Here is a 27,400-nt window from a genome sequence, read left to right on the forward strand (position 1 = left end):
GGACAGGAGCCTGTGAGCATATGCAGTAGGACAGGAGCCTTAAAGCATGTGCAGTAGGACAGGAGCCTATGAGCATGTGCAGTAGGACAGGAGCCTGTGAGCATGTGCACTAGGACAGGAGCCTGTGAGCATGTGCAGTAGGACAGGTGCCTGTGAACATGTGTAGTAGGACAGGAGCCTGTGATCATGTGCACTGGGACAGGAGCCTGTGAACATGTGCATTAGGACAGGAGCCTGTGAGCATGTGCAGTAGGACAGAAGCTTGTGAGCATGTACAGTAGGACAGAAGCCTGTGAGCATGTGCAGTAGGACAGGAGCCTGTGAGCATGTGCAGTAGGACAGGATCCTGTGAACATGTGCAATAGGACAGGAGCCTGTGAACATGTGCAGTAGGACAGGAGCCTGTGAGCATTTGCAATAGGACAGAGGCCTGTGAGCATGTGCAATAGGACAGGAGCCTGTGAACATGTGCAGTAGGACAGGAGGCTGTGAGCATGTGCAGTAGGACAGAAGCCCGTGAGCATGTGCAGTAGGACAGGAGCCTATGAGCATGTGCAGTAGGAAGCTCTGCTGCTGTAATCAGGAGATACTTATATTCTTATTCAAAAAAGCAGGGCACACAGCAGTGTTAGAGGCCTCTTCCTACCTCTGGTATCTCCAGCATTATTAGTGCAGCACACCTTCCTATATATGTAGAAGGGAAGAGCTTCCTACTGCACATGCTCACTGGAGTATGGTCGTGTGCTCTCAAACCACCTTGGATTTGGATATGGACTGGTGGAAGACTACATTACATATAAAAGATGGCCTGTAGGCTTAATTTTGGTCAATACAGCAGCCATGAAGGGCAGGACTGAATTATTTGAATAAACTTTTCATTGGTTGATTTTGACAATTTTAGCAAGAGATGATCTTTGCCGAAAGGTCACATTTTCTGAAATTTAGCTCAGTTTCATAGTTTTATCCAAAATGCTTCAAAATTTAAAACTATAGAAATTAAAAAAAATAGCATCAAAACTAGCAACAAAAATACCAAAGTAACAGAAGGAAATTTCGCCATATTGGATGCCTGAGAAACTGACCACAGATTCATTTTTTCGGCATGGTAAAACTATGGCAAAATTTATTTAGGGGTGTAAAATAAGCATAGTTGCAAATTTTAGCTACTACTGCTCTACCTAATGATCAACTAATATATGACAAAAAAACCCCCAGAAAATACACCCTTTTATATGACGTGATAAATACGCCTTTTTTAGAACAGCTGCAGAATTTATACTTTTAGGTATGGAAAGAAATTACAGTAGTCTTTTATCATCAGGTCATCTTAGTCCATGACAATAATGACTCGCGTACTTGTCTGCTCTCACGTCGTGCCGATGGCAAGAATCAGTCATCATCTGTAATATAAGGATTCTCTCGTTCTTTTTATGTCGGCATTAAAGCATCATCTTGTATGTCAGCGTACGTGAGAGAACAGGAGGCAGGTTTTTCCATTTTATGAAAAATCATTGTGAACATATATATATCCCGCCATAAACTGCTCTGTAAATGAACACTGACATCAGAGCCGCTAGAGTTTTATGGCAGAGAAAAGGATGATAATTTAGAAAAAATAAATTCACGTTCTAAAATAGCAAGAAGAACCCGTTACTAAATGTCTGCAACACTTTTATCTATATAGTTTTCATGATGCTTAAAAGAAAATTTCGTTGCAAATCATATTTGCTCTAAAATTTGCCACTTTTTTACTGTTCTCACTGATAGTATACATTGGTTTAATTTTCTCGAGTGTGGACAACCTAAGATGTGCCAGATGAGCAAAGTCATGGACCTCATTAATAAATTTGCCACATTATACTTTGGTGTAAGACTGGAGTGTAAAACACCAGCCATAGTAAATTTCTACTTAAGGCTGAATACACACATACATGTTTTAAAAAGACAGCACATGGATGTAACATGTAACTATGTGCTGTCCATTGAAACGCAGACCCTATTACTAAAATTGGAGAGTTTGATCTGCACATCTGATGAAGGTCAGACACAACTGTGGTCCATTAAAAAAGTCAGGGATACGAAAAGGCACGCAGATGATAATGTGTCAGTGTATGGATAGTACACATATGTATTACGCTACATGTTTGGCACCCACAAATTTCCTAAATGAATGTGTCGCTATGTCTGTAGAGCACAGGAGTCCCTTCTGATTTTTCCCCCGCATCACAATCCATCAGGTCCTGGGAACGTACATTGCACAAGGCCTGGATAGTTATGGTACTCACTGTGCAACGAAAATAGCAAAAGGGCCTTTGTCCCTTCATTTCATGATCTACTGGGTTCCCAAATTTCAGACTCACATCATCAATGAAACTTAAACTAATCACTTGCCAATGCCATTACTTTATAATTCAGAAATACTTCCCTTCTTTTTGAAGATTTGTTTCTCATTCATGTTGTTTTCCATCATGTGTACCATGGGTTACCATTTTCTTACTCTGAATGTTGTGCAAAACTTGGTCCATCTGAGCCGCAAAGAAAGTAGTGGGAAATAGTACAGCATCAATATGACAATAACAGGCCATAGGAATAAAGATATCCTTTAAATCCTTGAAACAATTTAAAACTACATTTTAGGTTGAAATTGGAGATTTTTCTGATTTGTGTCAAACACAACCAGGAACGATCTGATTTTTGCAGATTTAATATCTGGGTCTGGACATTGTCATATCTGGTTATTTCACATAAGATCCAAATCGGTATTACATAAACCATAACTGGAAAATATTTTGTAACTAGTTAAAGGTAACCTGACAGCAGGATTGACACCTATAAACCAATTACATGATTGCATTTGTCTTTTTCTGGTAATTACAGGCAACCCCATTGTTTGCATCAGGTTCACAGTTTTTCAAACCTCCTTCTTCTCATATTCTTGTGAATACGATTTGTCCAAGAGACATCTGCTATGTGCAGACTAGTCCTGCCCTATCTCCTCACAGCATGCCCCTGGTCCACCCTTACACTGTCCTCCTCAAGCTTTGAATCCCACAGCTGCATGTGAACGTTGTGACTTGGGGTTTGTGCAGCAGATCTCTGCTTTTGAGCACCTGCAGACGAACAGGAAAAACGGTCTCAGTTTCATCCAGAAAACCTGCAGCCTCATTACCCTGAAGAAGCCAGAAATGGTGAAACATGTCGGGAAGGCAGCTGGTCAATTATTTTAATAAGCAGTTTTCTGTAGTGGCCAACTACAAATATTAATAGTCATCCATGACCACATTATGCAATAATGACATATGAATGAATGATAAGCAAAAAGTCCAAAGGACTTTATATTAGTTTTGATATTCCCTGGTGGAAACAATAGGCGTGAGCTGATTGTACTAAATCCATTGAGCTAACTGTATCAAATCCACTGTATGAACACAGGACTTGATTCCCACACAGATAGGGGGTGTTAATCGGCACTAATCGTCCCAAAATGAGGGAGATGTCTCCCATAAAGTTTCCTTAATGGCTCCATAATGGGACCACAAAAATGGAAATCTATTAACATTCTAGGACAAGTGCTTATTCAATGACCACACAGACACTGATTTTAAACGAGAACTCTTTAATAAGGAGATGGAAATAAAAGTTATGTTTTAGTCTTATAGAATCTTTAGTTAGGGTCTATTTGCCTCTGGCAATTTGTAAATAATCCTCAATAACCCTATGCTGATTCTTCTGAACAGATGAGGAGTCATCCAGAAAACTCGGACATATTTTTTCCATTTTTTATCCACGTGCTATTTGTGTGTCAGTTTTCATGTCCACGTGCTATCTGTGTGTGATCCATTTTCATGCGACTATATTAATACATGTACATGATGACATACAATTTCCTAGGTTGATAATACAAATCTATCCGCAAAAATTGGATGCCACTCAGATGATCCGTGTGGGATCCGATTTTTTTTTTCTTGCACCCATAGACTAGAATGTGTGAGTCTCATCTGAGACTTGGAAGAAAGTAGTTTATGATGCAATCTTTGCCTCATGGACACTTGGAACGAAAAAAAATTGTTCATCTGAACAGCTCTATTGCATATCATGGGTCAGTGTGCGGTCTGATTAAAAATGGGATAGCGCACGTCCGATTTATACGCTCGTCTTCATGAGTCCTGTGTGCCAGAAGCTTATAGTCTCACTGCACATGCCCTAGATGTCTGTCAGATGTGCGCTTCACCAGTAGCAGAGGCACAATGCAGACATCCTACCAGGTGCACACCTCCTGCGGAGAGTATCTGATAGACTTTCAAACCATGCAAATTGTGACCACAATCCTTTGGCACATAGGCAGAGATCCACTCCACATGCCCCCGAATTGCAATTTTCACTAGCAGCCGTGGGATTCAAAGCTCCAGAGGACAGTCTAAGGGTGGGTCAGGAATCTCAGTGGGCATGCTATGGGCAGGAGGTGCAGGACTGGTCCACATGTAGCAGGTGCTTAGTCCTATTCACAAGAACATGTAGAGAACAATTATTGAAATGGTGAGAAACTGTGAACTTGCCCCAAACATTGAGGTTGCCTGTAATAAAGACAAAATGCAGCCATGTTATCAGTTTATAGGTGTCGATCCTAGGGTTATGGGCAGCTAAATTTCTCTAAACCAAATCAAATATTCAATCACCGCTAAATCTATATTCATGTAATTTACATGTACTATTACTAAATACTTACTCTCTGCAGGCTATTTGCTAATTTTGTTTTCTAAATCTGTATCCATAAACCATGGGCAATGAAGAAAGGATTATTGGTGGCCTCTGTGGCATCCCCACCCCCACTGTAGAAGGGCTCGTGCACATGACCGTAATAATCGGACAAGTGCTATCCGTCATTTTGGTGAATAGCACTCATCCTCATGTTATTCAATGAGGCGGCACTCATGCCCAATTTTTTTCTCAGACTTTCTCCAGTCCGGGGAAAAAAATCGTAGCTTGCCTAAGTTGCCTCAGAGAATCAGATGGCACTCAACCATTTGTGCCTATGGGTCCGTGGAAAACAGGGAATGCTATCAGAGTACGGTCCAAGTTTCACGGACACACTGCATGTAGAGAATGGAGAAACTTTTTCTTTCTTCACATTTGAGAAAATCGGATTAAACTCTGATCAGAATGTGATTAGCGTAATTGGATCGATTTTCTTGGAAGGTAGAAAGTCAGTTGTTTGACCCCAGCCTATCAGCAACTGCTGTGACCCATGCCGTATGATGCACAGAACTGCGCTGCTTGGTGTCAGTCAAACTGAACATGGGTGGGTCAGAAGTGTGTTGGACAACAGAGCCACCATGACAGTGTTCTCGATGTCAGATCTTGTGACCAGAGGGACCCAGACAAAATTGCAATCACTGCAACCCCTAAAGCTATGCCACTGCTCCCACTAGCATTAACAGGCACGTGTCCTACCTTGTGCTCCTGTTAGCAGGCTTCAGCCTGTCATTTATATTCTAGCCTATATATCGGACAGAGACCGTAAACTGAAATACAATAATCTGTTAACTTCTGGGAGACAAAATGAGGTGAACCTGGGTGTATAAAAATTCCCCTAGTTTCCCTGTCCATTGTACAGATTGCTTCTGGGAATAATTGCTATCATTCTGCTAATAACCATAACCTTCACAATTAGTATTTATACATTTCCTGAATATTATGTAGAAAATCTCCAGAGCTGCACTCCTGATGAAAAATAAGGATCTTCTTGTGGGAAAATATTACAGTTACACATTATTTCCAGTCTATTCCCTCCCCAAGGATAATAAAATGCATACAAAGAATATGACTCTTGCCCCAGTTACCATGAAAACCATAAAGATCGGCCATAAAATGATGACTTGTTTACATCAATCCCATTCCTGTTCTTAAAGTCTGACATTTTTGCATGGAAGCTTCAGCGGTATGGTATCAATCTGTAATAAGCAGGCTTAAAATGTAACACAGATTTGCCGTAGAATATGTGTCCCTATAACCTGAGCACAAAAGGAATAACCAGCAGTGTTTGTACAGTCGGTCTGTCTGGTGTTCCAGAGCTGATTTTATAATTAGAATTATATCATTAGTATATTCTGGGATTTTAATAAAACCTAAGGTAAATCCACTACATTATTAAACTTGGTTATCACAGTGCATAATTGCACCTATCGTTCAACGGGTTGTTCAGTACATTTATATTCCTATCCTTAAGATAGTACATCAATATCAGATTGGTGGCGGTGCGACATCTGGCAACCCCACCAACCAGTAGCAGCTGGATGTGATCAGTTGCAGAACTTCACTGTAATCAAATGTATAGTGTCCATAATCAGATATTGCCCCTTTAGCCCATATTCGAATGTCTAGAGTAACACTTCTGGAAAAGCACATGTAGGCAGTGGCACACGCCACTGATAAGATGCTCCAAAGTCATTACATGGGTTTTTTGGGACTTTTGTAGTTTTTTGTTATGGAGCTATGAACTTAAAGGCAGGTAGTTGTTATAGAGGATATTCAAGACTTTAACCCCTTTACCCCCAAGCGTGGTTTGACCGGGCCAATTTTTACATTTCTGACCACTGTCTTTTTATGAAGCTATAACTCCGAAACGCTTCAACGGATCTTAGCGATTCTGAGAATGTTTTCTTGTAACATATTGTACTTAATGATAGTGGTAAAATTTCTTCGATATAACTTGCATTTATTTGTGAAAAAAATGGAAATTTGGCGAAAATTTTGAAAATTTTGCAATTTTCCAACTTTGAATTTTTATTATGGTAAAACAGAGAGTTATGTGACACAATATAGTTAATAAATAACATTTCCCACATGTCTACTTTACATCAGCACAATTTTGGAAACAACATTTTTTTTTTCTAGGAAGCTACAAGGGTTAAAATTTGACCAGCAATTTCTCATTTTTATAACAAAATTTACAAAACCATTTTTTTTTAGGGACCACCTCACATTTGAAGTAATTTTGAGGGGTCTATATGGCAGAAAATACCAAAAGTGACACCATTCTAAAAACTGCACCCATCAAGGTGCTCAAAACCACATTCAAGAAGTTTATTAACCCTTCGGGTGTTTCACAGCTTCAGAAGCAACATGGAAGGAAAAAATTAACATTTTACTTTTTAGTCACAAAAATGTTCATTCAGCAATAATTTTTTTTAATTTCCCAAGGGTAAAAAGAGAAAATGGACCTCAAAAGTTGTTGTACAATTTGTCCTGAGTACGCTGATACCCCACATGTGAGGGGGAACCACTTTTTGGGCGCACGGCAGGGCTCAGAAGGAAAGGAGTGTCGTTTGACATTTTCAAGCTAAAATTGGCTGGAATTGAGATCGGACGCCATGTCGCGTTTGGAGAGCCCCTGATGTGCCTAAACAGTGGAAACCCCCACAAGTTACCCCATTTTGGAAACTAGACCCCCTAAGGAACTTATCTAGATTTGTTGTGAGCACTTTTATCCCCCAAGTGCTTCACGAAAGTTTATAACGCCCGGGCGTGAAAATAAAAAATCCTATTTTTTCCACAAACATGATCGTTTAGTCCCCAATTTTTTATTTTCTCAAAAGTAAAAGGAGAAATTGGACCCCAATAGTTGTTGTCCAATTTGTCCTGAGTACACTGATACCCCATATGTGGGGGGGAACCACTGTTTGGGCACATGGCAGGGTTCCGAAGGAAAGGAGTGTCGTTTGACATTTTCAAGCTAAAATTGGCTGGAATTGAGATCGGACGCCATGTCGCGTTTGGAGAGCCCCTGATGTGCCTAAACAGTGGAAACCCCCCACAAGTGACCCCATTTTGGAAATTAGACCCCCTAAGGAACTTATCTAGATGTGTTGTGAGCACTTTTATCCCCCAAGTGCTTCACGAAAGTTAATAACGCCCGGGCGTGAAAATAAAAAATCATATTTTTTCCACAAACATGATCGTTTAGTCCCCAATTTTTTATTTTCTCAAAGGTAAAAGGAGAAATTGGACCCCAAACGTTGTTGTACAATTTGTCCTGAGTACGCTGATACCCCATATGTGGGGGGGAACCACTGTTTGGGCACATGGCAGGGCTCCAAAGGAAAGGAGCGCCGTTTGACATTTTCAAGCTAAAATTGGCTGGAATTGAGATCAGACGCCATGTCGCATTTGGAGAGCCCCTGATATGCCTAAACAGTGGAAACCCCCCACAAGTGACCCCATTTTGGAAACTTGACCCCCTAAGGAACTTATCTAGGAGTGTGGTGAGAATTTTGAACCTCCAAGTGCTTCACTAAAGTCTATGATGCCCGGCGTGAAAATAAAAAATTCTATTTTTTTCCCACAAAAATGATCTTTCACCCCCCAATTTTTTATATTCCCAAGGGTAACAGGAGAAATTGGACCCCAAAAGTTGTTGTCCAATTTGTCCTGAGTACGCTGGTACCCCATATGTGGAAGAAAACTACTGTTTGGGCATACTTCGGGGCTCGGAAGGGAAGTAGTGACATTTTGGAATGCAGACTTTGATGGAATTGTCTGCAGGCATCATGTTCCATTTGGTGAGCCCCTGATGTGCCTAAACAGTAGAAACTCCCCACAAGTGACCCCATTTTGGAAACTTGACCCCCTAAGGAACTTATCTAGGTGTGTGGTGAGAATTTTGAACCTCCAAGTGCTTCACTAAAGTTTATGACGCCCAACGTGAAAATAAAAAATTCTATTTTTTTCCCACAAAAATGATCTTTCAGTCCCCAATTTTTTATTTTCCCAAGGGTAACAAGAGAAATTGGACCCCAAAAGTTGCTGTCCAATTTGTTCTGAGTACGCTGGTACCCCATATGTGGGAAAAAACTGTTTGGGCACTTCGGGACTCAGAAGGGAAGCAGTGACGATTTGGAATGCAGACTTTGATGGACTAGTTCTGAGGGCGTCATGTTCCATTTGCAGAGCCCCTGATGTGCCTAAACAGTAAAAAAAAACACAAGTGACATCATTTTGGAACCTAGACCCCCAAGGAACCTACTTAGATGTTCCCCCTCTTTGGAACTAATCTACTGGTTCCTGTTAAGTAAATTAGTAGTGCATGGAGGTGTGGTACAATTTGAAGCAGTCCTTCATACACAGGCCAGGTTTGTCGGGGCAGGTGTCGCATTGATAGATGGTGTCCTTGCGTACTCCTCTTTTGTAGCACACTCGGCACCTTTTTTGCGGCTTACCTTTTCTATCAGTTGGCGTGACCACCCCCGGAAAATGCTGACCTGGTACGATACGAGCACCCTCAGTTCCCGAAGTACTGGGGCCCGCTCCTTCCCTCATGCCAAACACTAGGGCCTTAACCATTACCTCCTGGAACTGAAGGTATGACGTATCAGTGTGTCGTGCACATCGTGAAAGCAGGAAAGCGTTGAGCATTGCCATTTGTACGATGTACACGGACAGCTTTTTGTACCACACCTCGGCCTTCCTCAAAGCACTGTACGGTTGGAGGAGTTGATCGGAGAGATCAACGCCCTCCATGTTTTTGTTGTACCCCAGTACACAGTCGGGTTTGCAGACCTGTGTAGAGGTACCCCGTACACTGCTGAGGGCACTGCCATCACCGTGTATGGTGGTCAAGAGAAGGACATCCCTCTTGTCCTTGTACTTGACCACCAGCAGGTGGTCGCTACATTGGGCTTTGCTCTCACCTTTTCGGAGCATCTGCCCAAGTAGCGTCTTCGGGAGGCCTCTCTGATTTTTGCGGACAGTACCGCAGGCTGCGGTACCTCGCGCAGGGAGGGATTTGTAGAGTGGGATGCTGGAATAAGTTATCAGTGTAGAGGTGAAAACGTTTATCCAGCAGTGGGTGCACCAAATCCCACACAATTGTCCCACTCACTACCAGGATGGAAGGACACTCAGGCGGTTCAATCCTGCTGTCCTTCCCTTCGTACACTCTAAAGCTGTAGGTGTACCCTGAGGTACTCTCACACAGCTTGTAAAGTTTGATTCCGTACCTGGCTCTTTTGCTGGGCAGGTATTGATGGAATCTGGGCCGCCCCTTAAAATGAACCAAGGACTCATCCATGCAGATGTCCCTTTTGGGCACGTACACTTCAGCAAACTTTTTGCTGAAGTGTTCGATGACCGGCCGAACTTTGAACAGACAGTCAAAATTGGGGTCATCTCGTGTGGGACACCGTGCATTATTGGACGGGGATGTGGGAAAAAAAAAAGAAACGAAAGACACGGGTTTAGACGCAACGGCTGGGTGCGCGCAAGGGGATGTGAAAAAAAAAAGAAACGAAAGGCACGGGTTTAGACGCAACGGCTGGGTGCGCGCAAGGGGATGTGAAAAAAAAAAAAGAAACGAAAGGCACGGGTTTAGACGCAGCGGCTGGGTGCGCGCAAGGGGATGTGAAAAAAAAAAGAAACGAAAGGCACGGGTTTAGACGCAGCGGCTGGGTGCGCGCAAGGGGATGTGAAAAAAAAAAGAAACGAAAGGCACGGGTTTAGACGCAGCGGCTGGGTGCGCGCAAGGGGATGTGAAAAAAAAAAAGAAACGAAAGGCACGGGTTTAGACGCAGCGGCTGGGTGCGCGCAAGGGAATGTGAAAAACAAACAAACGAAAGGCACGGGTTTAGACGCAGCGGCTGGGTGCGCGCAAGGGGATGTGAAAAAAAAAAACGAAAGGCACGGGTTTAGACGCAACGGCTGGGTGCGCGCAAGGGGATGTGAAAAAAAAAAAAAAACGAAAGGCACGGGTTTAGACGCAGCGGCTGGGTGCGCGCAAGGGGATGTGAGAAAAAAAAAAGGAAACGAAAGGCACGGGTTTAGACGCAGTGGCTGGGTGTGCGCAAGGGAATGTAAAAAAAAAAAGAAACGAAAGGCACGGGTTTAGACGCAGCAGCTGGGTGTGCGCAAGGGAATGTGAAAAAAAAAAAGAAACGAAAGGCATGGGTTTAGATGCAATGGCTGGGTGCGCGCAAGGGGATGTGAAAAAAAAAAAAAGAAACGAAAGGCACGGGTTTAGACGAAGCGGCTGGGTGCGCGCAATAGGATGTGAAAAAAAAAGAAACGAAAGGCACGGGTTTAGATGCAGCGGCTGGGTGCGCGCAAGGGGATGTGGGAAAGAAAAAAAGAAATGAAAGGCACGGGTTTAGATGCAGCGGCTGGGTGCGCGCAAGAGGATGTGAAAAAAAAAGAAACGAAAGGCACGGGTTTAGACGCAGCGGCTGGGTGCGCGCAAGGGGATGTGGGAAAGAAAAGTGAGCACGAGTGTTGATCGGTGAACTGCGTCACCAATCAACGCTCGGCGGCGCTAAGGGGGGTGAAAAAGAAAAGTGAGCATGTGTGTTGATCGGTGAACTGTGTCACCAATCAACGCTCGGTGGCTGCTAAATTTGGGCACGGACGGACGCGGCACAAAGTGGGGGTGGAGGGGGAGGGAGACGGGGAAGGGGGGGTAAGGGTAGGGGGGGGTGAAGTAAGATCGGGCCGGGATCGGGGATGAACACTTACGTTTGTAGTCTCTCTTCTTTCTTCTGTCTTCTTTCTTCTGTCTTCTTTCTTTTTTCTTTAGCAAGAATTGTGGTGTCACAGGCTACTGTGGCACCACAAGTCTCAGCACAGGAGGGAATCTGTCAGCGTGAACGCTCTGCAGGAATCCTCACCAAGTGTGAGGATTCTTGAAGAGCGGTCAGACAAGTCAGGGACAGGTGAGACAGGCAGGGCCGGACTGGGACTAAAATTCAGCCCTGGCATTTGAAGTCACACAGGCCCACTTGTCACATGGTGACTGTATAATATCTTTGTACACTTGTAGGTTACAAGAAGTGAGGGGAGTATAACACGACTATATAACATATAATTACAGCTGTATCCTGCATTACAGCTCAGTCCCCATAAAATGTAATGCAGCCAGTTCCCATAGAATGTAATGCAGCCAGCCCCCATAGAATGTAATGCAGCACAGCCCCATGGAATGGAATGCAGCCCAGCCCCATAGAATGTAATGCAGCACAGCCCCCATAGAATGTAATGCAGCACAGCCCCCATAGAATGTAATGCAGCACAGACCCCATAGAATGTAATGCAGCACAGCCCTATAGAATGTAATGCAGCCCAGCCCCATAGAATGTAATGCAGCCCAGCCCTATAGAATGTAATGCAGCCAGCCCCCACAGAATGTAATGCAGCACAGCCCCATAGAATGTAATGCAGCCCAGCCCCATAGAATGTAATACAGCACAGGCCTCATAGAATGTAATGCAGCACAGCCCCATAGAATGTAATGCAGCCCAGCCCTATAGAATGTAATGCAGCCAGCCCCCACAGAATGTAATGCAGCACAGCCCCATAGAATGTAATGCAGCCCAGCCCCATAGAATGTAATACAGCACAGGCCCCATAGAATGTAATGCAGCCAGTCCCCATAGAATGTAATGCAGCCAGCCCCCATAGAATGTAATGCTGCCAGCCCCGTAGAATGTAATGCAGCACAGCCCCATAGAATGTAATGCAGCCCAGCCCCATAGAATGTAATACAGCCCTGCCCCATAGAATGTAATGCAGCCAGCCCCCATAGAACGTAATGCAGCACAGCCCCCATAGAATGTAATGCAGCCAGTTCCCATAGGATGTAATGCAGCACAGCCACCATACAATATAATGCAGCCAGCCCCATAGAATGTAATGCACCACAGCCCCCATAGAATGTAGTACAGCACAGCCCCATAGAATGTAATACAGCACAGCCCCATAGAATGTAATGCAGCATAGCCCCATAGAATGTAATGCATCCCAGCCCCATGGAATGTAATGCAGCCCAGACCTATAGAATGTAATGCAGCCAGCCCCCACAGAATGTAATGCAGCACAGCTCCATAGAATGTAATGCAGCCCAGCCCCATAGAATGTTATACAGCACAGGCCTCATAGAATGTAATGCAGCACAGCCCCCATAGAATGTAATGCAGCCAGTCCCCATAGAATGTAATGCAGCCAGCCCCCATAGAATGTAATGCTGCCAGCCCCCATAGAATGTAATGCAGCCCCCCCCCAATAGCCCTACAATCCAGCTATCACTCATTGATATATAATAATAATAAAAAAGCACTCTACTCACCTTTCCTCTTGCCCCGCACTGCTCCAGCCTCTGGTCTCAGCAGCTGCATTCTGCCCGTCCGGTCACACAGCAGGTGCGCGATGATATGACGTCATCAAGCACCCGCAGTGTCAGCGGCAGGCAGAGCGGGGAATGATGGGAGAGAGAGCGACAGCAGACGCTCTCTCTCCTCCATCATTGCATTCAACTATACCGGAGTCTATGACGCCGGTATAGTTGAATGTGGGGCCGGGCGTGTGCCGACAGCGGGGGGAGTGTGCCGACAGCGGCACACTTGAGCGGCCCACTACTGCCACCGGCCCTTCTGGCATTTGCCAGAACTGCCCGATGGCCAGTCCGGCCCTGGAGACAGGTCACAGAGCGGTCACACCGCTGCTGTGACCTGTCATTGGTGGGATCAAATGATCACATCGATCCCACCAATCAGAGGAGGCCCTGGTGACGCCACTGTTGCTAGGCACCAGCCTATGATCGGAGCTCACAGCTGACCTGACTGTTGTACCCTGCGCCGGTCAGTGACCGCTCCTGCCAGAGATTCAGCTGCTCCCTGTCAACAAAGCAGCATATTTTCTTTCTCTTGACAACCGACTTCCCCCAATTAGCCAGCGGAGAGCCATCTGTCAATCAGCATGACACCAGTATTACTGCCCTGTCAACAGGAAACGAAATTGCTGCTCTATTGACGTGATGTCAGCTGTAGTCTGTGACTGCTTTGTGCTAGCTGAGAACGGCACTGGGCACTACAGGCAGATAGGTAGCAACTACTTGCTTGTTAATGCTTAGACACTTTTTTTTTAATTATTGGATATCTCTTTTAACTACCTGTCTGTTCTGCCTGACGCCAATCTCTGCCAGTTCAGAGTAGTCACAGAACGCTCATACCGGTGATGCCACATCGACAGATCAGCTTCTTCTTTTCTCCTCTGCTTTGTTGATGGGGAGTCTCTGCTAATGTCATGCTGATTGACAACCAGCTCTCCACAGTTAGTCTTCTGAGAGTCGGCTGTTAATCAGCATGACGTTAGCAGAGATGCCCAGTTGACAGAGCAGACAACCAGAGAAAAGCTGCTGTGTTGACATGTGTTCAAATGAAGCAGCAGAATCACTGGCAGGAGGGGTCCGTTGAGAACATGCTGATCTTTGCATGATTTGCGCCAGACAGAACAGGTAGTTAGTTAGCAACTACCTGCCTATAAGTTCTTAGCCCTATAAAAAAAAACTACTGTATAACCCCTTAAGTGTCGTTCACCTCTTACTGAATTCAGTGCATCTTATTTCTGCACACTCCCTTTCAAGACTGATGTACACTATGCCAGTCTTAACGAATTGGGGATGGGACTGTTGGCTAAAATGCTCATTTTAAAAAGCAAGATAAGACAGCCATTCTCACCAGTAAGTACACCAGCCTAATCAGGTCTTGTATTGTTTGATATGGTGACAAATCTGCTTTAAAGCTATATTGCTTCTTGTTAAGTTCCTTGTCTTGAAGACAAGGTGCACAGTACTTGATCTGATGTGGAAATACAAATATATGAATGTTACACCTAAAAATCTATGAAAATATACTTTTAGGACACATTTCTAAACATTTTATTAATTATTTTCACAGGTTAACATTGACCACTTCACCAAAGCTGTGACCATGAAGAATCTGGTGGAACCATCATCCACAAGCTTTGACCTGGCCCAGAAGAAGATCTTTACGCTAATGGAGAACGACTCACTGCCCAGATTCATCCGCTCAGAGATCTACCAGGAGTTAGTGAAGTAGCAGTGTATCAGAGCTGTGCAGTGCACTCCTGGCATACCTTGGGTTTCACCCTCCGGTTTGCTGGTCCATTGTTTCTGCTGTTGCTATTTGTAATGGGCCCTTTCAATTTGACTGTTGTTGCCAATCTGTCCATTGTTTTACAGTCTGTAGACCTTCTGCACAACTTCTGCAAGTTAGAAATAGTACAAAAATTTGATCAAAATGTTTTCCCATGTAATTCATTTAATACCTTTTGAACGATGTGAGCAGTTGTAGAAAAACATCTCTAGATGAAGGCAGGTTAGCAACATATAAGATTATTGGTCTGTTGCCCACATGTCCCAAGTGAATTTGAGAGCAAAGTTTATACAAAGTTGGTAAAAAAGCCATATTGTAATACATCCAGAGGAAGGGTTATTTTTAGGCAGAGCAGTACCTTATATGTACCATCTGACTAAAAATAATCACAAAACAACTATTGGATTAGAGCCAAGGCTAATGCTACTCATCAAGAAGTTGACCAGCATAGGAGACAAAGTGTTCCCGATGAATGCCCTCTTCATGCTGATCATGATTCATGGTGTCTACACTTTAAAGACAACTCAAAGAGCTTCTGTGTAGACCTTTAGTAAAGCAGGAGGAAATGAATTTCTGACGGCAGCTGGATGCCATTAAAGGTAACCTTATTTAATATATAGTAGGCACATTTCTTACTAATTTATGACCATGCGGAACACTTCAATTTTCCAAACACTAAAATGCAAAGTAATGAAACCTTATAATATTCCATGAATTAAAATAGAACTGTTAATTTAACACATTTACAATACATGTAAACACATGTACACGTTCTAGTGGCCTGCAGAGACCGTCACAGTAAGTTATTTTCCGAAGGCAATACTTACCCAAATAGGGCCTGTAGGATAGGATTCCAAGCCCCAGGATAAGTATTTGTGAAGGCGACATGTCGTAAGGTTCCGGGAATGGGGTGAAAAGCTTACAGAGAGGTGTGATAGGAAAAGGGTAGTTTCAAAAGTACAGGATGACCTAAATTATATCATATGGAGATGAGGCGTAATGATTTTTGGACTTTTTGGGATAAAGGGGCCTTATGTGATAAGGTGGTTCTGAAAGTTCCAGGGAATGTAAATGGGGCTAGATGGATGACTACTCCAAGCGGGTCACTGTACATTTTAAAATCTGGGGCAAAAAAATATTAATTTGCTTAGAGGATACTTTTTAACTTTTTTTTTTTTTTTAGAAGGAAATCATATTTAGAGGATGCAATTTACTATTGTATTTAGCAACTATTTTTTTCTCTCATAAGTAAAAAGTACATAACAATATGACCTCAAAGCCCTGAGTGTTAGCAGAACATATCCCTAAGTTGTGAATATAAAGAAATAGGCCCTATATGGATAAGATAAAGACATGAAAAACCTAACACGAAATTAAACACTTATTTCCCTAAAGAGGCGTAAGACCAATAACCTGGTCAGAGGGGCCCACTCCATACATAGCGTCATCTCCTGAATCATGGAACACAAATGTACTATGTCCTGTCAAGTGTTAAACCTGGGTAGGTTTACACAGAGAACAGCTTGTACATGAGGGATCCTTTCTGTAAGGCAGGCACATGGGCTGAATTATTGTTTAACGCAGTACTTTATATGGAAACTATGGAAATACCACTCAGATTGTCGTCCTATAGAGATGGAAAAAAGTAACTGCATACATTCCCTTAAGATGTTGTTAGAGTTCTCTGGTAGGACCGGATCAGTATGTGGAGATGCATTGTTTGCCTTTGATTTACGAGTTTTTCTTAAATAAAATTGATAACATTTCTGTTACATAATGGCAATCATGAATTTTTGTCACATAAGAATATCAAACACTTGGAGCCACTAGTTCTTAGTGATTGGATTGGCTGCATTAAAGTAAATGTTGGTCCAGGCTAAAAATGTCTGTCTCCATTTCTTATAGTAAACAACTGTTGATGAGAGATTGTTAGCAGAATTTATCCCCTTATCTTATTTCTGCCAACATTTATGACCTTAAAGGGAATCTGTTAGCACAAAAAGACTATTCAAACCAAGCAAAACAGTCGATGACATGAGTCACATGACCAAAAAATTCCGTACTCCTTCCCATCTACCTATTTTCCAACTATCTTTGGCCTCCCCTTGCTCCTTAAAAGCCAGAGATGTGAACCAAGGCAGAGGGAGATGAGAGGGATGCAAAACAAGTGGTTGGGAAAGTACATGCCAAAGGTGCACCTAGTTCCTGTGCTTTGTTTGAGCCGTCATTTTGTAAGTGCCACATAACCTATAATTTTTTGGTGTCTTGAGTTACATGTAAATGAAAGTTCAAGTCTCTTGTGGATGTATCCAAACTAAGTGTAACTAAGTGTCCTGGTAAACTCTAATAAACCCATCTCTAGGCTGTTGATTGACATAGAGCTGAGAACCGGAGTGTGTGCATGCGCAGAGTGTGTGCATGTGCCAATCCAAATTAAGACTGGCGCATGCAGAAACCAAAATGATTTACTCTTCCCTCACAAGGGTAAACACATTGCATGTGCACCGGTTTTCATCTTTACCACTCAAGCAGCCTGTGGATGGCATTGTAGTGATCACCTGTAGGGAACTGTCCAATCAGACAACAGGAAGCATGAAGTTTGCATAAAACATATTGAAGGACTAATAAAACTAGAGAGAACATATTCATAAAGCCAAGATGTGAAGGGATTTAGGGAATCTGTAACAATTTCAAATCCAACAACACAAAATAACTAGATGCAAACTAACAAGTAGAACATGAAATCATCATAATTTAAAGAGTGTATACAAACTAACAAAGCCTAGAACTTTTATGTCGTTCGCGTCTTACTTAGGCTTCTGTTACACATACCGTGTTTTTTGCGGTCTGTTATTGCAGGTCTTTTTGTGGGCCGTATTTCCGCAATCTTCAAGGTCTGCCTCAATATGGGACCGCAAAAAACTAGCGGATTGCCGTTTTCCAGGTTCCCAATACTATAGCAAAAGTATTGAGAAAAAAAATGGCAGTTCGCAAAACCGGAACTGACAGCCCACCGCAAAAACAAACTTCCGTTGATTTTCAATGGGGCCCGTGTCCGAAAGCCGTGAAATATATCGAACACGCTCGATATTTTTTCACAACCGTAAATATGGCCCTCACGGCCTTACGGCATATGGCGCTCCTATGAATTTTTGCTGCCTGTTTTTGCAGCCCCATAGAAATGCATTGGAGCCGCAAAAACGGGCTGAATAAACACAGAAAGTGTAAAACCAGCCTTACCCAAAAGTTCATAGTCCAATAAATGAAATGACCATTGGAGCTGATTTCTAATATAGAGCGGGACACCTTGGCAATAACAGAACATATAACCAATATGTTAATGCTTTTGCTTGGAATCATTTTATGGGACTTCTGCACAGCTCAATGACCTGCAAATTGAGACGGTGCGCTTCTATCTGGTTTATTTTTTGCAATATGTTACATGCTGTATTCTTGCTTTGTGGGAGAACTGGCAATTTAATGTTTCGTGCAAGTTGTCATAGATATCAGATAAATGACTATCCAGGTTCCTGTACCAAACAAAACAAAAATTACAAAAAAAATTGAGTAAAGCACTTTTTATTGGATGACCTTGTATTATTTGTCCAGTAGACTATCACACTGCAGGAGAAGCCTAGTAATAAGAGATTTATGATGGCTGATCTATGGAAATGACTGAGCTCTATATAGATAGGATTACTCTCATGTCAGCCAACATGAGACACCTGTCCATTCAGCCATTGGGGTAAAATGATTACTATCCATTGCATTGAATGCAAGACAAGAGCCGGTGATTTACCGATCACCAGTGTATTGGTAGGCTACTTACTAAGTAGGGTGTAGAGCTATGGAAGATGGGCACTTGCCCTCCAAGGACCTAATGGTAACCAGTTGGGTTTCTTTTCACATTTGGTTCACTAATCCCATGCTCAAAGAGGTAGGATGGATGGTTAAACTCAGTGTAATAACCTTTGTCATTGACGTGGATGCTAAAATGTTTTTTTTATGATTTTTCAGCCATTAAAAAAAGGTCATCCATAGGATAGATTACAAATATAACATCCTCCTATGAAGACTGTATACTTACATTTATAATGTCTCATTGGTTTTCCACACCAACAACACAAATGAAGAAACTTTGTAATCTGCTCCATTTCCTACTGTCTGCACATTTGCCAACTGTCCTGGATTTCTTGGAACTTCTGGGGTGAAAATAAGTGGGATTTATGTGAACACCACCTAAAATATCCCCTGAAATGTTGGCAACTACGTTATCTGTAGGTTGAAAAGCAGAGGAAGCAGAGCAGCACAATAAGACTACACACCGGGTTTGTTTGTGGTCTGTAACCATAGAGAGACACGTAGGTTTGCCTTGGTGCTGGATACACAAAATGGTGGGATATTTATATTTATAGATTATAATGGGTAGAGCTGTATCTGGGGAAAAAAACTGATACAACACGTACGCGCTACACAGACGTCTGAATGAGGCCTGAGATGGAATTAACCCTTTAACATTATTCCTACCAAATTTTTAATACCTTACCTGTGGGAGTATTCAGTAGGAGGACACAGATTTTATTTCTACTGGTACAGGGACTTACAGAAAGATAGCAATGGAGCAGATATGTTGTCTCCTACATAATATATCAAAGTCGCTCTATCGCTTTGCTTAACCCTGTCACACACACACACACATATATATATATATATATATATATATATATATATATACAGGGTGGGCCATTTATATGGATATATGGATACTCCAGGGTGGGCCATGTATATGGATACACCTAAATAAAATGGGAATGGTTAGTGATATCAACTTTCTGCTTGTGGCACAATAGTATATGGGAGGGCTAAAGCATTTGAAGATGGGGGGGTGACCATGGCAGCCATTTTGGAGTCGGCCATTTTGGATCCAACTTTATAAATGGCCCATCCAGGTGTATCCACATAAATGGCCCACCCTGCGTATGTATATATATATATATATATATATATATATATATATATATGCACTTGAATGAGGATAGTGGTGAGCTTTTAAGCTTTCCTATAAAAATTCTATTGATTAGACTACCAGGACTGACAGAGACGATGGCCTCTGATAATATGTCTAGACGAGACCTCTAGCTGCACATCAGTATGGAGAATAAATGCTATCAATGCTAAAAGAAATGCAGAAAATGTCATACAACTGGGCATTATGTCGCCTACTACAAGGGCATTTCGTTGTCATCCATATTTAGCAAATATCTAAAATTCTGGAGAATGCAATTTTAAATATGTCTTATAATTGTGAAATGACAATATTAATGGATCTATATAAGCCTGACAAGTCAGAGCTGATGAATATGTCAGGCCTTCACCACTTACCATGGAATACATACATTTGATCAGATGAGGATGACGATACATCACAGTCTATTTGATATATTCAATTCATCTTCAAACTAATTCAGGCAGCAGAAAATTACCAGTCACGCATGTTTTTCTCCTTCTCTGTTAATCGCTTCATAGATTTCTAATATTTTGGACATTAGGAGACAACATTCAACACTTGACATTTAGAAGCGACGATTTAAGAGTCGGGCCTGTTTGCTTAGTAACCATGGAAGGGATGCGCTCACAGAACCGTGATAATAAATATCTACAATTAGGCGCCAACAGTAAAGTGTTTGGCGCCCGCTGTCCAGGGACTGGATGGAACCAGCGTGGATCATTACAGTCCATCATGTGCAAGACTCCCATTATTATTTGGGTACAGATATACAAGCTCACATTATTACACAAGTTGATGCGTGTGTCCCTCTGAGGTACTTGGATACAAGTCGGAGAGGTTATAAACATTGCAGTCACGTATTGTGGCATGTTTCCTCTCTGAAGCCTCACTTCTTGGTTTAGAAACATTGCCAGGTTATTTCCTGGATAACAAAATGTTCCCCTCAAAATATCCATCTCTGTAACCATACCTAAAAAGGTCTCAGAGAGGACTGAGAAGGACATTGATGATCCGCAATCATTGCCGTGTTATGTTTTCCTGTTACTAGGTAATTACTGAGAATCCCAAACGCACTATCTCGCCCACCCGTCCATTGCTCAGTGCGGAGTCTCTTGTTTTTTTTTGTTTTTTATGTGTCGTCCCTGACTTTCCAAACATTGCTTATTTCCTATTCCTCGGTGAGGCCTGACATAAGTCATCCATTATCACATTTGTAATTGAAGTTATGGCCATGCATATGGTGGAATTGTATGGAGCCATACTGTTCATCACTGATTTCCTTCAGTTTGAGACATAAGGAATCAGAAAGGAAAGGAAAAACATATCATATCAGATTGCCTGTTAGGCCCCGTGCACAAGTTCAGTATGTGGTCATTATTTTACCTCAGTATTTGTCAGGCAAAACCTGGAGAAGAACAATCAGAGGAAAAGTATAATAGAAAAACACCACTTCTGTATCACCCACTCCTGGTTTTGGCTTACAAATACTGAGGTAAAATACTGACCAAATACTGAACATGTGCACGTGGCCTGACATAGATAGTCACTCTTATACTTACATAACTTTGTGTGCCACACTCCAGCTTTCTCATACAAGTCTCTTCCCATCTTGGACACAGAATAATAAAAAAAATGCTGGAGAACATTGCTGTTTTTTGTTTGATGTAATAAATGAGACGTTCCATTGAGGCCACCTTTTGCATGGGAGTACTGCGGTTCCTCTCTACCTTTTTGAGACCTCTGAGATCTGTACCCATCTTGAGATCTGGGCTCTTTCTCGTGCCATTGAAAATTGAGAGGTGACTGCACATTCATGGCTCTTTATGGCAGTCGTATACATGCTTGGGTGTGCCTCAAAATATCCGAAATAGGAATACCCTTTTAATAAAGCAGAAAAATATCTATAGTTTTCTATTGTATGACATGGCACAATTTAGATACGTGATTGAGCACCGAATTCCCCAAGTAGCATTTATTAGCAAATACACTCCTCCAAATAATCGGTCCAATACAGCTAAGGCTACGTTCACATTAGCGTTGCGCCGCCGTCGCAGCGGCGACGCGCCCCTATGTTTAACATAGGGGACGCGTGCGTTGTTTTGGTGGCGTTTTTCGCCACGTGCGTCGTTTCCGACGCTAGCGTCGGACGCAAGAAAACGCTACATGTAGCATTTTCTGTGCGTCCGATTTTCGTCAAAAACGACGCACGCGTCGCAAAACGCGCGCGTTTTTGCGCGCGTTTGCGCGCGTTTTTGCGCGCGTTTGCGCGCGTTTTTACGTGCGTCGCGCGTTGCGTCGCCGACGCAGGGCGGCGCAACGCTAGTGTGAACCTAGCCTAATATTGAGGTGCAGCAATTTACTACTGAGGGTTTTTTCTATCTCTGCCATCTCCTGGCGCAATGTGATGGTGATGTATTGCATATGAATTCTTATTTCTCTTTTGATCTATATGGCTAACATGATATACGTACACTCTATGTAACACTGCATGTGAAATAAATCTAAAAACTAGCCTTGTGTTTGCGTAATCAGTGCTCACAGGGGACCGCTCTGGTGCAGACAGGAGTGATTGATAAAGTGCGGTGCATCAGGTCAGTGTGTGTGTGCAGTAGATGGCTCCTGGTGTGATTGGTGTATGAAGGGTCCCTATATGCCATCTGAGCCCGTCCAAATGATGCATCGATCACTACTAGGAATGCATACACTGAATTATATGTAGATCCTGTAAGAAATTGTTGCTTTGCAAACATCTCTGGAAACTGATCAACTGTGGAAATACATGAACAAGACAGCAAACAAGTAATTTACTAAAGAATATGGATTAATGGGCAACACAGACCTCACATGCATACTCTCCAAGGTCGGGCAGTGCGAACAGCACATGGATATTACTTTGTAGGTGACAATTAGCTACTTGCAGACGATTGCAGACTTTTTCCTTAGATGTAGTTTGTTAGAAAAAGTCGAACATGATGGATGAAATGTATTCTCCTCAGATGACACAATACGTCAGTTTGAATCAATTCTATCAAGATCACTTTTTGGCAGTAGCCAAGACTTGTGTCTCTGTGTCCTTTACAAAACGTAATTCATAAAGCTCTACTTTTTCAATGGACCTATAACTGGAATTTTAGGTTACGGTCACATGCCCAGTATTTGGTCAGTATTTTACATCAGTATGTATAAGTCAAAACCATGACATAAGGGTAGACATGATTCCTGTGAGCTCACACGATAATCTTCCCTTTACCTTTGATAACAAAACCCCCAACCAACCAACCTAATGTAAAAAAAAACAAAAACAATAAACACTCGAGGCGTTATTTGGATTTAAATGGCCACAGCAGCCATAAACATAAAGTATAAAACAGTTTTAACAATAAACTACCAAAAAAGGAGATGGTCCTCAAAGCCCCAAAATTATGTAAACCACAAATATCCAAATTCCACATTGGCCCCCAGGTCAAGTCTTACCCTCAGCCGCTATGCACCAGCTCAGGGATAGATAACAACCAACTTGGTCGACCAAAAGCCCATCCAAGGGTCCCTTGAATAGCACTCCAGAGGGATATTCAAACCCCGCCTACTTAAATTCACCCAGGGGGAGTCCAGGACCTCTCAAGATCCCCCCCTAATCCGCCATTTTCCACTTCCACCAACTTCGAGGCGCTCCTTCTCCTGCCGTGCTGCCATGACAACTTGTTATGATAACATACAATGGTACCGCATAACAATAAGCTTTAAAACATTCCCCAACATTGTAAATATAACCATAAACAAGCCCTCGACCCTATCTTCTAACTAAGGGAGGGTGGGAGCTTCGTAATCGTTATACTTCAGGTGGATACTCAAAATGGTTGCCCACATAAGATGGGTGTCCCCTCTTATATTACCCACCCCCTTTTACCTTAACCCCACCTCCTCCTTAATTTTAAAACTAAACATTACCACTCCCCTCACATACCATTAACCTCAAACACTCTGTCCCTCCCAAAAAACCCTGTCAGCTCACTAAAATCCCACGTTACCCAGTCATGTCGGCCTCCCCTTAGGGGCCAGGGCCCTGTACGGCCTCTCTGGAGTGGAACAATCATAGGAAAAGTATAATAGAAACATGTGCACCACTTCTGTATTTATCACCCACTCCTGGTTTTAGCTTACAAATACTGATGTGAAATACTGACCAAATACAGATAGTGTGACCGTAGCTTTAAACTGAGTACCTCTTCCATGTAGCACTGCTCCTATGATTCAGGATCATTTTTTAGTCGTCTTCTGTGTCCCATCAAAACAACGCATGCGGGAGCATCCGCATACATCCGCACGACCTGCATACCTAATGTTAAAGATAGGTACGCAGGCCGCATGCGGACGTGGGAGGAGCCGAGCGGCATTGGTGCGGCCGTGGGCGGGGCTTCACGGAGGAAGTCCGCAGCTCAGCAAAACGCTAGTGTGAAACTAGCCTAAACCTATGAACAATTTCTAGCAATCTGGTTAATATTGTGTAATTATGTAGCTATGTGAAACATATGTAATGGTAAAGCCTAATTCACACGTCTGTTTTATCGTATTTGTTCTATTGGTGTTTTCAATTTAATTGCAGTCGTCTGTTTTTGAGCCGAGTCACAGATCAGCCTCAGCCATTAAAATCATTAGGTCTGTGACAAAATAAAAGAAACCACACGGATGCACATGTATCATCCAAGCGCTGTCCGTTTTTTACTATTTCTTAGATATTTTTGCAAATAAGAAAAACTGATGCCACAATGATGGTAAAAATAAACTCACAGGCCAAAATGGGTGAAAATCAGATCAAGATCACTGGTAAATAAAAAATTCAAATTTCATATGCAAAAAAAAATCTCTGAATGAGGCTTTGTGCACAGCAAATTAAATCTTTTGCTTAGCAATTGGGGTACCCAGGTTGACAGGTACATGGTGCCTTCTAAAGATATGTGAAAAGAGAGAAACCCAGAGTAAGACACGTGGTCATGGTACCGCAAGTTATGTACATACAGTGGAGTGGATGAGAAGATAGCCAGCACAGGACCATCCAGAAATAGAGGGGAATCCTGACAGCCTACACATTGGCAGAGTGAGAGTTGTAGGGCTCATACCCATTTGCGAGAAAAAAACGGTCCATTATGTGGACTGAAAAAATTGGATGCAAACTATACGATTGTCATGGGATTGTCATACGAGTTCAATGCGATTTTTAATCGCACCATCCTTTTACATCCGTATGGCATCCGTATGCAATGTGTTTTTTTTCTCAGCAACTATTTTTATACAATCATTTACAGGACCATTAACAGTGTTCTATATCACAGAATGGTAAGGTATCTGTAAAAAACGGACGGAAAACGGATGGTCCGTATTCCATGCGTTTTTTTTCTCGCACCCATTGACTTGCGTTGGCGAGTTTCGTCTGAGACTCGCAGCAAATCGCAGCATGCCGCGATTTTTTTTCTCAGTCCGATTTCGGCAGAGAAATAAATCGCAAATGAGATGTTACCTATTGAATAACATTGGTCTGAGTGCAATCCGATTTTTTATCGGATTGCACTCGTCCGTTTTGCTCGCAAGTGAGTATGAGCCCTTAACAGAATGTCTGCTGGGAAATGAATCCTTTTTTAAATTAAATGAGTTGCAGCTAAATGCAGGATTTTCTTAGAGAAGCCTTATTGATCTTCAAATAAATCATGTCATGCCGTCTCCAGACAATCACATAGCTGCACTTCAACTTTAATCTATACCAAATAGAAACATCAGCTCTTGGAGAAAAATTACTCTCTTGACAAAAGAGAAAAACAGAAAACAAATAAATCATAAAAACAACCAAAGAGATACTCAAGGATCAGTACTTCACATATGGAAAAAAACAAATGGAAAAACACATGCAAAAAAAAAAAACAAGAAAATGATGGCTGCAAGTTGCTACTGCTATGACCTCATCTGATGAGGTGGATTTGAGTCTAACCCATAGTTCGTAGTGAGCAACATGGACCAAAGGTGATGAAGCAGAGGAGCTGGACTTGCTGTAAGGCATATGGATGAATGAGGACTGTGCAGGATGGAAGCTATGAAAGCAAAGCTGGAAGCACTAGATGCAGCTAAGGCTACGTTCACATTAGCGTTGCGCCGCCGTGCGTCGGCGACGCAACGCGCGACGCACGCTAAAACGCGCGCAAACGCGCGCAAAAACGCGCGCGTTTTGCGACGCGTGCGTCGTTTTCCGACGAAAATCGGACGCACAGAAAATGCTACAAGTAGCGTTTTCTTGCATCCGACGCTAGCGTCGGAAACGACGCACGTGGCGAAAAACGCCACCAAAACGACGCACGCGTCCCCTATGTTAAACATAGGGGCGCGTCGCCGCTGCGTCGCCGCTGCGTCGCCGGCGCGTCGCCGGCGCAACAGCGACGCACATTGGCGGAACGCCAATGTGAACGTAGCCTAAGCCAGATATGCAGATAGTATAGAAATGGTAGTGGTGTATAAATAATTGGTATTTTGCTATAGGAGTTCAGTTACACACAGTTATAGCAAAGATGTATAAGCCAACAGGTAACTTGGTTACAGAAATGCTATTACTCACAGGAATAGCAAAGTAACAAATGTGGACAGCATCAGGATAGCAACACAACGTTACACAGCAGAGCTGACAGTGCAATATCACACAAGACTGGCTATTCTGAGCTTGCAAGTAGTGCCTGGTTGTTGGATTGCAAACTAGTCTAATAGGGAAGATAGTAAACGCCAAGGTGAAGCAAAGTCAAGAGGAAGATAAGGCTAACTCTAGGAAAAGCACTGGTGCCATGGTCCTGCTTGAATGCTCAGGTGGTAGGCAGCCACCTGAGTTGGCCATAAAAGGCCTTGGATGAAAACACTAGTGGTCCTTTCTGAGCTTCCAAAGTAAACTGGTGGGAACCAGCAGAGAGGGAGCTGAACATGGGAAAAAAAGCAAGACCTGATATAGGCTACTTTCACACATCAGTTTTTTGCTGTCAGGCTCAATCTGGCAAATTTTGAAAAACAACAGATCCATCGCAAATTGTGAAAAACCGATGCAATGGATCTGTTTTTGCGCCGGATTCGATTATCTGATCTGGCTAATTGGATCCTAAGGGGAGAGAGAGAGAGAGGGAGAGAGAGAGAGAGAGAGAGACCAGAATGCAAAAAAACAGAGCATGTTCAGTTAAAAAAAAAACGGAATCCGTCAACGGATTCCATCATTTGATGGATCCGGCACCATAGGCTTCCACTGTAGCAAACGACGGATGGTGATGGATCCGTCACTGTCTGTTTTCTCAATGGACAGAAAAAACATTACTATGTCTGTTTTCTCCGGCTGCCGGAAAACCAATTTTTGATGGATCCGGCGAAAACCAGATGAAACTTGAGGCCATCCATCGCAATCCGTAGCTAATACAAGTCTATGAGAAAAAAAATGGATCTG

General features: G+C 42.7%; 1 protein-coding gene across 1 annotated transcript in view; it reads left to right on the forward strand.

Moving 5' to 3' along the window:
• The window catches only part of LOC138648004 (regulator of G-protein signaling 5-like), a 62,177-nt gene extending 45,467 nt beyond the window's left edge, over positions 1-16,710 (forward strand). Inside the window, exon 2 of the mRNA XM_069737450.1 lies at positions 14,715-16,710. Coding sequence (XP_069593551.1) covers positions 14,715-14,876 — 162 coding nt within the window. The 3' untranslated portion in view covers positions 14,877-16,710. The remainder of the gene's footprint in view (positions 1-14,714) is intronic.
• The last annotated feature ends 10,690 nt before the right edge of the window (positions 16,711-27,400 follow it).

Source organism: Ranitomeya imitator, chromosome 8, assembly GCF_032444005.1.
Source record: "Ranitomeya imitator isolate aRanImi1 chromosome 8, aRanImi1.pri, whole genome shotgun sequence".
Lineage (NCBI taxonomy): Eukaryota > Metazoa > Chordata > Amphibia > Anura > Dendrobatidae > Ranitomeya > Ranitomeya imitator.